This window comes from Carassius carassius, chromosome 18 (genome assembly GCF_963082965.1).
Source record: "Carassius carassius chromosome 18, fCarCar2.1, whole genome shotgun sequence".
NCBI classification, from domain to species: domain Eukaryota; kingdom Metazoa; phylum Chordata; class Actinopteri; order Cypriniformes; family Cyprinidae; genus Carassius; species Carassius carassius.
The window spans coordinates 8,089,483-8,106,080 of NC_081772.1; the positions used below are offsets into that span (position 1 = coordinate 8,089,483).

Consider the following 16,598-nt stretch of genomic DNA (forward strand, 5'->3'; position numbering starts at 1 on the left):
GTAGGAGAAGACGGCAGAGAAAGTAGGTCAGTGCCTCGACAAGGTTGTGCGCAGGCGCGCTGCTTACACAGGTCAGGGCGCTGCGTGGGGTTGCTGTAGAAACAGGCTATTACTTCAGCCCCACCAAGGCCCTATGGAAGAGTATCACCCAGCCAGACAGACCAGTTCTCCTCCAACCAACCCTGACACAAGAAAACCTTCCAAAACTATGTGCTGGCCTGCTATATTACACCTAAAAACAACCCACATTTGGACCTATATTATGCATTGCCCAAGACAGATACTTTTGGGACATGGCTTTTAGTTTTATTTATAAAGCTGTATTGTGCACAGAGACAGGGGTTTGAATCCGGTCTGGGCTATGTCACACTTATTCTGAAATTTAAAAGACTTTTTTTTTTTTTTTGATAAATGAACAAACAAATGCTGTGAAAATTTAAGTGTCTAAATTGTCACCCATATTCTAAAATAAAATAAAGCTTTTTTTTAATAAACAAAAAAAAAAATATATATATATATATATATATATAAAAAACTAACAAACAAATGATTAAAAGACTTAAGTGCCTAAAGTGTCTTATTCTAACATTTTAAATATGTTTTGTTTATGGTTTTGAGGTTTTGTTAACAATCACGAAAAAACAAATAACATTTACATTTATATTTTACATTTAGTCATTTCGCAGATGCTTTTATCCAAAGCAACTTACAATTGGGGTGTACATAAAGCGATTTTTCTTAAAGAGGCAAACAGACACAGGAAGTACTTGTAATACCAAGTTATAAGCTTTGTTAAAATAAGTACAAGCTACAAAGATTTTTTTTTTTTCTCATGAAGTCAAGTAGCTTCGAAAGAGATGCATTTTCAACTGTCACATGAACAAGAAAAAGAACACACACACACACACATTGTTTACACTTCAGGCATGCATTCTTTTTGAAATAGATTTTCTGCTATTCACCATTTGATGCATTTCCTCTGACACTTGACTGCATTGTCAGCTGTCTGCTTGTCTCCTAAGTAGGGATGTGCACAGATAGTCGAACATTCGAATATTCGTTCTGCTCTAATTATTCGATAAATAAAAATGATATTCGAATTTCGCAAAAAAAAAAAAAAAAAAGTTCACAATAAAACCTAATTTGGTCACTTTCTGTGATTCTCCACGGCATATTTGAAGGTGTATGCAAGCAAAAAATAATTAATGAATGATTAAGGGGCCATTCACATATCGCGCCTAATAAGGCGTGGAAAACGCTAGTCGCGCCGCTTTCTCCTTCTTTCCAAAGCGCTCGGGCAGAAGCGCTCCTGAGGCGACGCGTTATCTCCATGAAGACGCGGAAATTTCAGCAAAGGATAAATGGATTTGCAGCACAAAAAAAAATCGCTTTCAGTATCTCTGCTACTAAATTTATTTCAAAATGGCAATCCATATACAGCTATGATCAGCTGTTCCTTCATCTTGGCTGAGCTTTCAACATTGTTAAGGGAAAGGATGAAGCTGAATGTTTAGTTATTGTCACATGACCTGCGGTGCGCTTGCAGCATTCTGAAAGTTGAGATGTTTTAACTCGATGCTGTTCGGACGCGCCTGAAAAAAAAACGGGACCGCGTCGCACCGCGTGCGCATCGCGACCGCGTCGCGACCGCGTCGCTTCCCTTATGAGCGCGCATACCGCGCGCCTACATTGGAAATAACGAACTTGAGCATGCAAAAGACGCGATATGTGAACGCCCCCTAAAAGAACTGCGGTCTTCTAGTACTTCAAATATGCCGTGGAGAATCACAGAAAGTGATCCAAGAACATTATTGCAGCATCTCTCAAGCAACGAATAAACACCGCTAACTTGGAGAATGCAGTGAAAACTCCTCTTCTCGCGTCTGCCCCAGACCCTTGGCACAAACATCTCAGGTTTCTCGATGAAAACACGAGAGAAGTAAGAAAAAAAAACTTTTTTGAACATTATCAGAACATTTTCCTTGATGCGAGTGGTGCGGATGCAGTCGCCACGATGAAGATGCAATGCTCACTCGTTGGAAAGTTCTCCAGCGATGATTACAGAGAGTCCAGCCGAGACGAGTGGGAACAGTTCTTGCTGGAGCCATGTATTCCACCAGATGAGGATCCCATTCAGTGGTGAAACGAGAACACGAAGCGCTTCACAAAACTTATTCGCTTAGCACACCGTTATTTGTGAGTCCCGCCGATGTCTGTGCCGTCAGAGCGCGTTTTCAATGTCTGTGCCGTCAGAGCGCGAATATTCGAATATTCGTTTTTTGTAAGCTCAAATATTCGAATGTGATATTTGTGGAAAACGCCCATCCCTACTAAACCACTCAGTAATGTGAAACACTCCAAACTGGAGAAGAAAGACAATCTTATACTTCACCTGAGACCAGAGGTATCACATGGCGAACCCTTCCTCTTCCGAGATTCTGGGGTGTCAGGGTCAAGGTCATTCTCCCCTGCAGCACTCATTTTCAACATATGCACACCTGCAAAACAGGGTAGTTACCAGTCAGCCAACAGAGTCAAGCTTGAAGGAACCACTCTACTAAATAAACACAATGCAGGACAATGAAGTTAAGTCATCCAATGAAATCCAGTAAAAATGAGTATGTAATGGCAGCTGTCGTTGTCTGATACCCATATGTCTGATACCCATATGAGACCGTTTGCTCATGTACACTTGTAGCACACACACATAACGCCAGGTTGTGTTTGTGGTAAACAGCTACGGATCAGTAGTGGACTCTTGTGTGAAAGTACAGTCCGTGTTGCTTCCCCTCTCACAAAAGTCACCTAAGAGGGGAATTCCCCCCATTTTCAAAAATTAAATTCAGTCCCTGAATAAATATCTAATAATCCTGATTGGAGTATCACTGTAAATAGTTCTAAATGATAAAAAGGTGTTAAAAATATTGGTATCAGTGATAGGAATCGGCACATACTGCTTTCTGTGATTGGCAATTGGTGATTAGCCTAAAAAATCCTGATCGGAGCACCCATACATTAGAATACTTTTGCCTCTAAAGGGCTGGTCACACTACACTTTTCATTCCATTGACTTCCATTCATATGCATACAAACACGGAAGTAAAAGAACACAAACTTTAAAACTGAACGACTGCAGCAAAGTGAAGATTACACATTTGTATATTTTGAACGTATAATATGTAGAATTTAGTTTTTAAAATGTAACATTTTCGTGATACTATTTTCAGCAACAAAATCTTCCAATTACGTAAAATCACAACTCTCTGAAAAAAAGCTCTTTTAGTAAAAAACATTTTTAATTCACTACTAAAACAGACACACACTACTATTCAACAATATATTCGCTGCTCTATCACTGAAGGTACGAAAGAAGTTTAGCTAATGATCACAAATAAAGAGTAATACTGCAAATTGTATTATATTCATTTTTAAATAACTGTTTCTACTTTAATATTTTTAAAAATCATTCTAAAATGTTGGTGCTTAAGAAACAAATTTTGAGTTCAAAAGAACAGCATTTATTTGAAATAGAAATGTTTTGCAACAGCATAAATGTCTTTACTGTCACTTTTGATCAATTTAATGTGTCCTTGATATAAATAAAATTAATAAAAGCATGAAAAAGTTTTTGAACAGTACTTTACTAACAACTGTAATTTAAAAAGTATATATCATTATTACACAGAATTCTCTTTTCATATTTCAGAAATGAGAATGAGATTATATTCTGGAAAAAAAAATTTGTAGAAAATGTTCGAAAATGTTAGAAAATCACAACATCCAATTGTGTACGTCCAGTTTACTTGAGCAAACGTTCTCTACAAGCATCAGGTGTCTTAAGTTGCAGTATGTAACCATAGAAACAGGACACATTCAAGCTGTACATAAGGAAATCCTAAAGAGCATTCACAGCACACAGATGCAACAAACATACATACCACTGCAGCTATTCAGAACCAATACACTGTTAACTTGTCCACAATCCAACCCTTCATACATAGAAATCTCTGCAGCTATATTGATATTGATATAACCCTGTTAGGATAGAATTTCAGCTAATAAGACTTCATTAATGATGAAAAGTTAGACTACTACTTCACTGCAATACACAGGATGAATATGGTTAGCTGTGACAGGACCACACATGGGACAGCACGAAATTCCACCAGATAAACAATTTCAACTTTATTTATTTTATTTTTTTATTTATGCATTTAGCAGACGCTTTTATCCAAAGCGACTTACAGTGCATTCAGGCAAACATTTCTTACCTAACATATGTTCCCTGGGAATTTAACCCACAACCTTGCACTGCTAATGCAATGCTCTACCACTTGAGCCACGGGTGTATTGTAGATTATACAATACAACTTGATGTTCAATCAAATAAAAAGCCCAAGTAAATGCGTTTGATGTTTGAAAATAATAATAGTAAAATAACTAATATATTAAGAGCCAGTGTTTCTGCACCTTTTACATGATAGCGTTTGATCTAGCTCCCCTGGAGCAGGGTACACCACCCCTTAAGTTGGTGACATCAACAGCAATTGTTCACCTCGGATGACCAACTAAAAAGCAACTCTAAAGTAAATACTGCTCTACCTGGAGCTTTGACGATCCCTTCAGTTTGAAGAAGATCATTAGCCATATCTTATGTTTGGTTTTTTTTCACTCACGGAGGACACCATCTAGACCAGTGCCTGGCTCCTCAGGCACAGTCTGCTTTGATCTGCAAGGCCTGAACAGGCTGCTATTGTGGGTCTGTTAAAAACCTCCAGCGGCCCCTAATCCCTGGCAGCTCCATTTCCAGCAAATGCACCCTTAAACAGGCCCATTTAAGTTGAGCAGGGTGTCACTGAATTTTGGGCTGGTTTTATAATTTAAACACTTGAACAGCTATTTTAGGAGAAAAAGCAAGAGATTTTCTTATATTACAAGCTTTAGCACTGACACATTCCACAATGAGAAATCACTGTTGAAGGATCCACTGAATATAACACTTATAACACAATCTAGAACATAATCTGACACATTTGAGCATTTCTTTAAAAAAGTTGAGTTTACTGCCCCGTTTTTGGGGGCCCCTGAGCCTTCACTTTATTGCTCTGGAGAAAGTGAAACATGACCATGCATGTGAACACGCAAAATTGTTCAGAAATTAGGCTAGATTCTAAAAAAAAATCCACCAGGACATAATGACTCCTGTGCATCTGAGCGGCCCCTTACTGTAATTACCAACAGCTTGCACCAATGTGTTCAGTGTTCAGTTCAACCCTGCTCTGCCAAGTGTCGAGGAAAGCCCACCGACAGGTAATGAGAATACCTGTGCTTAGATTTGAGAATAACCAGTCGCACTGCTCGTGTTGCATGAGTTAATCTACATCAGCTAAAGCTAATGTTAAAGAAATGGACATGTGATTTACATGAAACATTTGCAGAACCTTAGTATATTTCAACTTTCCAAAACTTGTTTTGCGAGGTTTACAGCACTTTTTTCTAAATTGCTAGGTTTTTTTTAAGCTAATGGGTAGTCAAATCATTATTAGTAGGACACCATTTATGTGCCTTAATCTTCTAAAGGAGTGCTACTTCAATATATCAATGCATGTCCGTTTACTTTAACAACATTTGACACATCTGCATTGTAGTTTAAGAAAAACAGTATTTTGTCGCATTAGCACATTAGTCTTTCAAACAAGTTAGTCTTTCTTGTACTGTCTGCTGTTTGCTGGTGCTCATATTTCTAGCTAGATAAGAAATATTTGACATCGTCTAATCTGATTTCAAATTCCCTCACCAAACACACTAACCGCTAAGCTGTACAAAAGAAGTTGATGAAACAGTCATGAATCTTGTCTATAGGTCATCTTAGTCCTGTTTATAAACTCTGAGTCATCAGTCTTTGGTTGAGAAAGTTTGCATGTAAGCTGATGCTTCTATATTATAGAAATATAGTTTCAGTTCAGGCTGGTGGTGGTGGTGTAATGGTGTGGGGGGATATTTTCTTGGCACACTTTGGGCCCCTTAGTACCAACTGAGCAATGTTTAAATGTTTTTAAACTTTACAAATTTACTGAAAGATTACTTTAAGAACTTCTATACTACAGCAAAAACTACTAGCATAACAAATAAAGTCAGTAATAAAACAAGAAAAATGACACAAATTACAAGAATAGATGAATACTACATAACACAGTTACAAATAAAGTCAGTAACAGTAGTATTCAGGTGCAGAAATGTAATAATTGATTGTAAAATAACACAATAGGGCTCACACGTTAAATAAAGATTAATCTTTGTTAAAGCTGTGGTGTTGTTTGATAAGCGGAACCAGGCACGTGCACACATAGACATGAGGGGGGGGTTTGAGCACCTGCCCTTTTTATTCCTGGAGAGAAAGTGCCCTTTTTTCTGGGATGCTTTTTTTTTATTTTTGAAAAATAATATATATTTCTGTTTGCACACAGCTTCCCTGTCAAACAAATATATTTATTGAAATATAGTATCTAAATATCAGGTCAGGAGTTCTGAAGCGCTCGCTCTCCCTCTCCCCCGATTGTTAAACCCGATTGTATTGCTTCCGCTAAAGAAAATAGTCCGCTCCGTCTCTACGGTTAGAATCCTGTGAGTCCATAGCAATGCTCTGTTTTTCATGGCAACGGTCTGTTATACTCCGCACAGCGGTCTGTTGGTTATAACAGACCGCATTCTACATTGGAATTCAACCAAGCCATGTAATAAAATAAGTTAATAAAATAAGCATATATCACCACCAGGTGCTTTAGTTATTTTGTTTATCCTATTTACCTGCATTTCCCTGTCAATTAGATGCAAATGTGCGCATTTTAACTAGTTGACTCCTAATTTGCATACAGAACGTCCCCAGTTATTGACTTACATCAAGAGTCTTTCCCCCTGAAATTTAGAAATCTAAATTGGTGAATTTAGAAGAAATTTACAGATGCAAACAGATGGAGGATACACTCTAAAAAATGTAGTAAATCTGAGTAACTGCATCTGGTACATTAATAAATAAAACTGAGTAGAAATAAGTTAACATTAAACTTTAAAAATAACAATATTTATAAATTAACTATTTAAGTAATTTAACTTTTTTTATTTCCTCGAAACCTTTATAAAATAGTATTCCATACCACCACAAATACATACATGACATTGGCTTTTATTGAATTTTCACTCAATTATTTTGGTAAGTTTAATTTTAAAGTGTTATGTATTCTGATAACACCAAAATAATTAAAACGATGTAGTGCCTTGTGCAAAAATAAACAAATTATTAGTAAAACACGCCCCTCTGTTTGATGCAGTTATTTAGGTTATTCTAAATATGAAGAGTTCAGATGAAAAATCCTCTAAGTGCCATCTGAAATTTCCTTCAATAATGATAATTTTTATCAAGCTTGTATGTTTATGTTCAATTATTTCACATTACTGGCAATGAAAATTACATATTAATTGTCATTTAAGTTAAATTACTGAACTTAAATACGAGCTTGAAAAAAAAAAGCTCATAAGAAAATTTCAGATGGCACTTAGAGGCTTTTGCATCTGAACTCTTCATATATACTTGAAACTAGTAGCATTAGAAAATGTTTTCAAAACATGCTCATTGTGGAATGGTTTCCTTTGCTGCTCTATAAACCTAGTGAATACTAAGGAGACCATTGTTTCTGTGAACTGATTATTTTGTAGACATCTTTTGAAAATGAAACAATTGCGTGAGTTTGAGGAAGATAAAATTAATTAACTTTTTTAATTATTTTTTTTAAAAGGAAGTCAGAGTTGCGTTAATATATATATATATATATATACTTTTTTGTTTAAAAAAAAAATAATAATAATAATTATGAGAAGTGCCCTTTATTTCACTTGAGCCCCTGCCCCTCAAAATGTCTGTGCACGTCCCTGAGCGGAACAGAAGAAGGTATGTATTGGGTGCTGTCTCTTTAAGACCAAATGGACCAAATATTGATATACATCCGGTTTCTTTCTCAGCTGTTTAATTTCATTTAAGACATAACCGACTGTTTCCACTAGAATACTTGCCAAAAAGGGTATTTTAACATAACTTTGTGTGTATGTGAAAGAGGAATCAATTTGGTGTTCACACATTGTCTCTCTGTCTGTGTGCGGCAGTTTGAACACACAGAAAACAGCGTGCGAGTTAATATTACTTGAATGTGTAAATTTCACTCTATGATGGTTAAACTTAACAGTTAATCCACGAATCAGATGTGTGCCGAACCGTGGGGCCTGGTCAGTGGGGCCTTAATCATAAGTATGGTAAGAATTCATACCCATTATCACAAGAGTTTACTCAGAGAAATCAACAGATGTCGATTGAGATGTTGATGTCTAATGATTTATCAATACAAACACACACAAACACAAACTAACAAGCAATGTTATGATGCCCAATATACCAGGCAGACAATCATGTGTATACTTGTGTGTGTGTGTGTGTGTGTGTGTGTGTGTGTGTGTGTGTGTGTGTCTCTCTCTTTATACCAAGGGTGTGACTTTTGCCTGGTGCCAATCGGCTACCTGTGCTGGCTGACTGCTGACCTGCTTACGGGAGGTCTTTTGTCAGTATGAACACTTTGAATGCTGTCTTCGGGACAACCCACTGCTCAGTCTTCAGACGTCTGGAGTTTTGATGTCTCAATGCATATTTTGTAAGCATACATGAATGTGCTGAGGGTGAATATGTTTGGGGTGCCTCAGGGCTCAGTACTTTGTCCCCTATTAGTCTCGATATACACAATGGGCTCTATAATAAAGGCAAACAGCTTGTCCTATAATTACAGACTTTATACAAGACAACCCATCATTTCAATCTGACAACCATGATTTTGACTTGTATCTGTGATTTCAGATTTCTCGGCCTGAACAAAGGATCACTACCTTTAGAGTTCAACAATATAACTGTGAGGAAGAAGCCTGGGGGTAGTCTTTGCTGACCAGTTAAAGTTCAATGCCAACATGTTGAGGATCAGTCCTGCAGACTTGTTTTACAATATCAGAAAACAGATTCCATGTGTCTAGGAATGCTGCACAGTTCTTAGTTCAGGTTCTCAGGTGACCTGAAAAAGAAAACGGACCATAAAAGATGAAAGAAGTTCACTCTAATGCAGTGGTTCTCCTACTTTTTGATTTCAAGGCCCCTACAGTCAAGAATATTTAAAGGTGCGTTATCCTTAAAAGAAAAAAAAAAATCAAACATACAGAAATTAGAAGCTTTAAAATAATTACTAATAATTACATTGCAGAATTCCAGAAGTTTGGAGTTAATTAAATTTGGAAATATCTTGATTTACAGTTGTTCTTGCTTATTTAAAAAAAAAAAATCATTTTGAGACCCCTTGGAAGTTTGCTGGGCCCCTAGTGGGCCCCAGCCCCCTTGCCTGAGAACCACTGCTCTCTAAAGTCTATTATAGCACCCACTGTGGTAACACTGAGAATGCAATGCATATTTGTGTCTCAATGTGAATTTCAGAATGCAACATTGAGTGAAAGTGAGCTTGCATAGCAAGAAGCAATCACATACTTGCATAGAGTAAAACAACATTCAACATTCCCTATTTAACACTGATTAAATATTCATGGAGAGCACAGTGCGAGGAACACTTCAAAATCAAGAGGATCTCACTCATTCTACTACTACAAAAACAAAAAAACATTATCCTCACTATATCCACAACAACATTTTAAAATGTGAACATTTTAATCTGCGCTCACTTTGGTCACTCACTCCCAATGCTAGTGTGTACAATCTCCTCACACTTCCTTAAGCAGACAAACAAACTATGAAAGCCCTGGGAGGCCTGCAGTCCCCTCACATGCTCGGCACACATACTCTCCCACGCGTATGTGCACGCACACACAGTCAGCCTGAAAGTAAACAACCTGCTTATGGGAGAAAAACAGTGGAAGGGATTTTCCTTTTCACTCGCTCTTTCTCTCGCTTGCTCACTCACGCACCTGAGGCAGGGCTCAGCTGTCACCTATGAAGTTGGCCAACTCAGCCTGTCCGATCAGAGGAAGGTCCACGACAGTTGCGCTAACCCGTCTGTAAGCACGAGCTGTGGCCGTGTGTCGTGCCATTTCCCAGGATACGGGGCTCCTTCCCGTTGAGAGCTACACTAATCACCTCGTGCGCAGACAGAACAGCAATGTATGTCACTAAGCGAGAGGGACAGACCATCAAAAACCAAAGGAAAGGGGATGAAAAGTATTGTTTACACACTCTTATCAGTGCTCACCCCAGACGAAAAAGTGTCTCATAAAAGTGAGCTAACAGGGCACAGCTCAACAGGAGAGGGGAGAGGCCCTCGTAGAGGCGACCAGCAGCAGAGCGAGGAAGTTTCGAAACAGACAAATCCCACGCCTGAATTCACACACCCGTCCCCTTCCGTACGTCAATGGTTTGCTCCGTGAGAAGCCGGGGAGTCACTGTTGCTGTCTACCTTTCCATAGCGATGCAGAAGAGAGAGAAAATGTATACAGCTCTCCCTGAAAATCTGAAATCAGTGCGAGGCTGAAGCAACAGTCATGACTCATTCTTTGATGATGTGCCAAATAATTCAATATTTCTCAAAGAATTGTGAGCTTCCCAAAGCAGACATTTGACCAGAATTATTTCTGAAAAAATTTACCTAATGATCCAAGGTATGTATGTTAGGGGTGGCACAGTTCAACTTTTTCACGGTTCGGTTTGTTTCACGGTTTTAGAATCACGGTTTCGGTACAGTTCGGTATGTGCTATGTTTAAGGAAAAACTATAGTTTCTAATAATTTTTTTTTTAAAAGATTATTCTTTCCAACTACGAGCAACAGCACAAATAAATACAATAAAGAAAAAAAAAAATAAACAGTGATTTTCTGTTTTTTTGTTTAGGGAGGTCTAGCATTAGTTTTTAGGTACAGAAATTGAATAAAGTAATCAAATGTAAAACAGCATTGCATATTTGACTATATAAATTAAAGATTGTTCTTTATTAAAGTTACAAAAGCTTTTTAATAAAGAGCAGTGAGTGGTTTCTTTGTTGTTGCTGTTCGATTAATATAAAGACTGTCACTTTAAGAGAATGCACTGATACAGTAGGCCTACGTTCAGCTGGCTATGTCTACTGTAGAATATTTACCAAGACGGGCATTTTGACATCATTTTTGTGTGAATTTGTCCATTTAAACACAATATTTCAGAGACAGCTTAATATTTGCGTGCGTTCTGAGGCGGGTTTGCATGCTTCGAATGAGCGCATGCACAAATCTTCTCACTGTGCACGCGAGCTTGCATCCTCTGGCTCTTAAATGTTTGAATGAGTTTAGTTTAAACAAAGATATCAACGTGTGCTGTTCAGATCTCATCTGTGAGCATGCTATCAGCACCTTGATGATGACTGAATAAATGACTGCTCATAATACAGCATATGGCATTCGCGTTGATCAAAAGTGAATGGTTTGTCCAAGGAATTTTTTCGCCTCATCGCTGTTGTTGTAATGTCTGGGAAGCCAGAATGGGCATCCATCAACAGAAACATATATTAACTGAACCCATTTTGTTTTACGTGCAATTTATAGCAAACCATATTACAGATGCTATGTCAGATTTAAGTTGAACCACGGTCCCAATTGTTTGACCCATTAATTGTTTATAGCCTGATTCAGAATATTTACTTTAATCCTAGAAATCATACTCTTTTATATTTAATATGCAAATTTCTAAGACCTGTAAATTACTTACAGGATAAAAATTTTGATATACAATTGGACACAATCTTCTACACAATCTTTAAATATAAAAGTGTATGATTTCTAGGATTAAAGTAAATGTGACCCTGGACCACAAAAAGTGTTAAGTCGCTGGGGTATATTTTTTAGCAATAACCAAAACAACATTGCATGGGTCAAAAGTATCAATTTTTCTTTTATGCCAAAAATCATTAGGATATTAAGTAAAGATCATGTTCCATGAAAACATTTAGAAAATTTCCTACCGTAAATATATCTAAACTTAATTTTTGATTAGTAATATGCATTCCTAAGAATTCATTTAGACAACTTCAAAGGCGATTTTTTGCACCCTCAGATTCCAGATTTTCAATAGTTGTATCGCGGCCGAATATTGTCTGATGCTATTAAACTATACATCAATGGAAAGCTTACGGGACTTAAATATCATCCTAAGACTTATTATTGGGCAAAACAGAGTGACAAATTATATTTATATGCATTTTAGGTAAGTAAGCTTCTAAAAATATCACTGAGTCACATAAGAATATTCACATAAGAATATATATAAGGATATAAGGATTTTATCTTACTTTTTAGCCAAATAACTACCAGCATGTCAACAAACTGTATATTTTTGCTCAGTTTTGGCATCTGAATGCATCCTACATCATACCTACTGGGCCATAAAAGAAAGCCTGATGTATCAAATATGATACTTAACAAAAAAAAACAAAAAAAACACTTTTTGTATAAATGTTTAATAAACTATCCCATTAAAATAAAAAAAAATCTAAATTCTGATGAAAAAAAAATCGGACTTTTATTTTATATGTCTGGCATTACAGGCTTAAGAAAGAAATAGTCCAATGAAGCAGGGCTAATTTGAACAGCACAAAGAAGCTATAGTTGCAGCAACATGAATATAAATTATAGTGTCAGCTTCGATAACATGCAAACAAGTCTGAGGTCAGTGGATTATTATGAAGTTGGAGAAATAAAGAAAATCAATGTTATTTAAACCTGTGTTTACCTGGACAGTGATTTAAAAAGAACACTGCTACACCTCTGTTTGGATTCTTCATTCATGCACATATTCTGCTTGTGCACACAAATTGATAACACACACAAAGCCACATGCTTGTGTTTTACAGGCTTCAAAACAAACTCAGAATCTGTTTGAAAACCACTATACTACACCCTAGCTTCTCTTTGCTATTCAGTGTAATTGCACCCTTGAGTATGCACTTGATTTTCCAATAGTCTCCATAGTATTTTTTTTCAGCTCCTCTGACCCCAGGTTGCAGTCTTGCACAGGAACAAACGTAAAAACTGAATACAAATGAAACAGAATATTATTCATGAAATAATTGTTGTTCGGAGCCTTATCAGCGTTAAATTACCCGAACCTTACTGTATAACACTGCACTTTCGACATGAGAAAAAGATCACGGGTTCCATAACACAAAACACATGTCAAACTAAACCCAATAATTATGGGGAAGATTGTTGGGAGAGTACAACCTTAGTATGCGGAAGCAGTAAAGAGAAGTCTGACAACTACAGCTATGAAACCAGGTGTCAAAGCACTGTACAATAAGCACAAACACCTTTAAAGAAAACACAGGCATGCAATCATCATACAAGCTAAACAAACTACCTTATTCCAAACTGAAGGTTTTTTTGACTAATTCATGCAAGTCAGTGATTACCCTCATATTAAGAGGGAGGTCTGTCAATTCAGCTGGTTTCCAAGCAACTAAGTGATCAGCATGAGCATTTTTCCATACATTAGGAAATGGAGCAAATTATATTTTAGTCGTGGGTTTTTGCATTTGATTACAGCTTGTATGATACCAGTAACAAGGGTGAAAACATACCATCTGACAGCTTTAACCTACATCTTTGTGTGTATGTTGTGCGCTCTGCATCTTAAAAGCATGCACACAGAGACACAGGCAAATGCTGATGAATTTTTCTATGCTTTTGCTTTACTAATTTATTACATTTTAGTTACTTTAATTCACAGAACCAGAACGGGAAACCAAGCGACCCAATAACAAGGACGGTCCTTCTAAAGCATCAAAGACAAGAATACAGCAATCAGCAAAAGCGGGTTCTTTAACAAACATGCATACATTAAAACCATGCTTATAATTAAACTACCCAAGTTTGAGTGTGAAAATTTAACTGCAAAATAAAACAGAGTGAAAACAGATGCAGTGCAGGCACAATGGGGTTTCACATTACCATGACAACAGCTGAACTACCACTACACATTCAGTATAAGCAAACGCAGAAAACACCATGCAGTAGGGTCAGGAAAAGTGTTACACCTGCACCCACTGTCCCTAGCACCAATAATTCATATCTGAAACACCTCAAAGTAGTGTGCTGTGCTGAATACCTTACTTGTTAAAATAAAAACAACTGTCTATCGATTAACTTTGCTGTGATGACAGTTGTTGACAGTTGTGACTTCAACATTAAAAGGACTATGAAATATACAGTTTTGGAAGCTACTTTCACTTTTACATTTATTAATTTGATCATTTTATTTATCCAAATAAACATAATATAAGCAGAATTGAAACTTTTGTGTGCCAAGATACAAACTAATGAATATTTTTTCAAAAGCTACATAAGAAACATATTAAATTAAATTATATTATTAACTGAAAAAATAATGGGCAGCTTGACATATGCACCAAAAAAAATTATATTTTCAATATTAATGTTAAAGGCATAGTCAACCCAAAAATGATTTCTTGATTAAAATTGATTAAAGTTTAATGATTAAAATTCTGTCATTAATTACTCACCCAGATGTCGTTCCAAACCCGTAAGACTTTCGTTTATCGTCGGAACACAAATTAAGATATTTTGATGAAATCCGAGAGCTATCTGACTCTGCATAGACAGCAACGCAACTGGCACATTCAAGGCCCAGAAAGATAAGGGCATTGTTAAAATAGTCCATGTGACATCAGTGGTTCAACTGTAATTTTATGATGCTATGGTCAGAAAGCTCTAGGATTTCATCAAAAATATCATAATTTCTGTTTCAAAGATGTTAGTCTTATGGGTTTGGAACAACATGAGGGTGAGTAATTATTATAACTATCCTTTTTTCCCCCTCATCTCAAGTGTTAAAATGTACAATAATAAAAATATAAACTCACCCTAATTTGTAAACAAATATAAAACGCATTAACAATTTTACAAAACCATTCAAAAGTTTGAGGTTTGAGATTTTCAGCAGCCATTACTCTAGTCTTCAGTGTAACATGATCCTTCAGAAATCACTCTAATATGCTGATTTTATGCTCAAGACACATTTATTCTTATTATCAATTTTGAATTGTGGAGTATTTTACTTTTTATTAATCACTATAAAACAATGTATGAACAAACCACCTGAATCTTTAAATTAATACCCTATATTATGTTACGAGTATCTGATTTTTACCTCTGCACACACGAGGCTACATGTGCAATATAATGAGATATAAACAACTGTGATGTAACATTTAGTCATGCCACAACTACTCGGAGAAAATAGCTTGTTACTGGAAGCACTACACTATTTTGAAATTAGCTAAGCTACTGTCAAGCCACTAAGAATGCAGTCCAGTTACGACCATCACAACTTTTAGTTAGTTAATCCAAAACACTAGGGGCCCTATCTTGCACCCAGCGCAATTGACTTTGTACACCGACGCATGTGTCATTCCTATTTTGCACCCGGGCAAAGCGCGCTTTTCCCTCCACAGAAGCACGTCGCTAAACTAGGGAATGAACTTGCGCTCCCTGGGCGGTTCAGCGCAAAAAAGGAGGCGTGTTCCGGCGCAAACGTTCCTTCATGCTATTTTGCAGGTTTAGAAAAGAATTGCGCCACTAACCAGGAAAAAATAGTTTAAAGTCAGTGGCGCGTTGCGTATGTTATTCATATGCTATTTTAAGGGCGCATGCTTAGCCATAATCAATGTAGCGTCTGCACGATTCTCTCATCTACACAGAAGCAGCCGTTATCATTTTTGCAAATCATACATTATTACGATAGATAGATAGATAGATGATAGATAGATAGATAGATAGATAGATAGATAGATAGATAGATAGATAGATAGATAGATGATAGATAGATAGATAGATAGATAGATAGATAGCTAGATAGATAGATAGATAGATAGATAGATAGATAGATAGATGATAGATAGATAGATAGATAGATAGATAGATAGATAGATAGATAGATAGATAGATTGATAGATTGATAGATAGATAGATAGATAGATAGATAGTTGCTCTCCTTGGCTGTGAACCGCTCCTGGCGGGCGTCTGGCAAATCCGCCGTTATAATAGGAATCCGCTTTAGAACAAGCGCGCCTGCTCTTAAAGGGAATGTGAGATGATGCTCTGATTGGTTTATTTCACGTAACGCCCAAACCACACCTATGAATAATGAAGCTACTTCAGACCAACCCATTTTAGATTTGCGCCTGGCGCAAGAGCCGTTTATCCCGCCGGGAAAATAGCAACAGCGCCGAGACCCGCCCACAAAGTTACTTGCGCTTTGCGCTTTGACACTTGCGTTTCAGATCGTTAAAATAGGGCCCTAGATGATTATTTAAACACTTCCTACTATAAAAGGCCTGTTATGGCTGGATCCACAGTTTCAGTTGTTGCCATTTCAGGTTATTTTAATACAGCTTTGAGCTTCTGCATGATCTGCTGACTTACTTGATCTAGGGCTCCAGAGGGATGCTCATTGAGGGAACACTATGGTTGTGGTCCACTGGGTTTATGGTGGAGATCTCAAGGAGAGGGGGCTATGGTGCCAC

The 16,598-nt window shown here is 37.0% G+C and overlaps 1 protein-coding gene across 3 annotated transcripts in view; it reads right to left on the reverse strand.

Annotated features, from left to right (window-relative positions):
* LOC132092266 (nuclear receptor coactivator 1-like) overlaps positions 1 to 16,598 on the reverse strand; it is a 57,075-nt gene that overhangs the window by 31,533 nt on the left and 8,944 nt on the right. For 2 of the 3 annotated variants that reach the window (XM_059498433.1, XM_059498431.1), the window contains exons 3-4: positions 16,498 to 16,536; positions 2,393 to 2,498 (exon numbers count right to left, since the gene is read on the reverse strand). In XM_059498433.1, coding sequence (XP_059354416.1) covers positions 2,393 to 2,490 — 98 coding nt within the window. In that variant the 5' untranslated portion in view covers positions 2,491 to 2,498; positions 16,498 to 16,536. Of the gene's footprint in view, positions 1 to 2,392; positions 2,499 to 10,002; positions 10,275 to 16,497; positions 16,537 to 16,598 lie in introns of those variants that run through there. The other variant, XM_059498432.1, reaches the window with a different exon arrangement.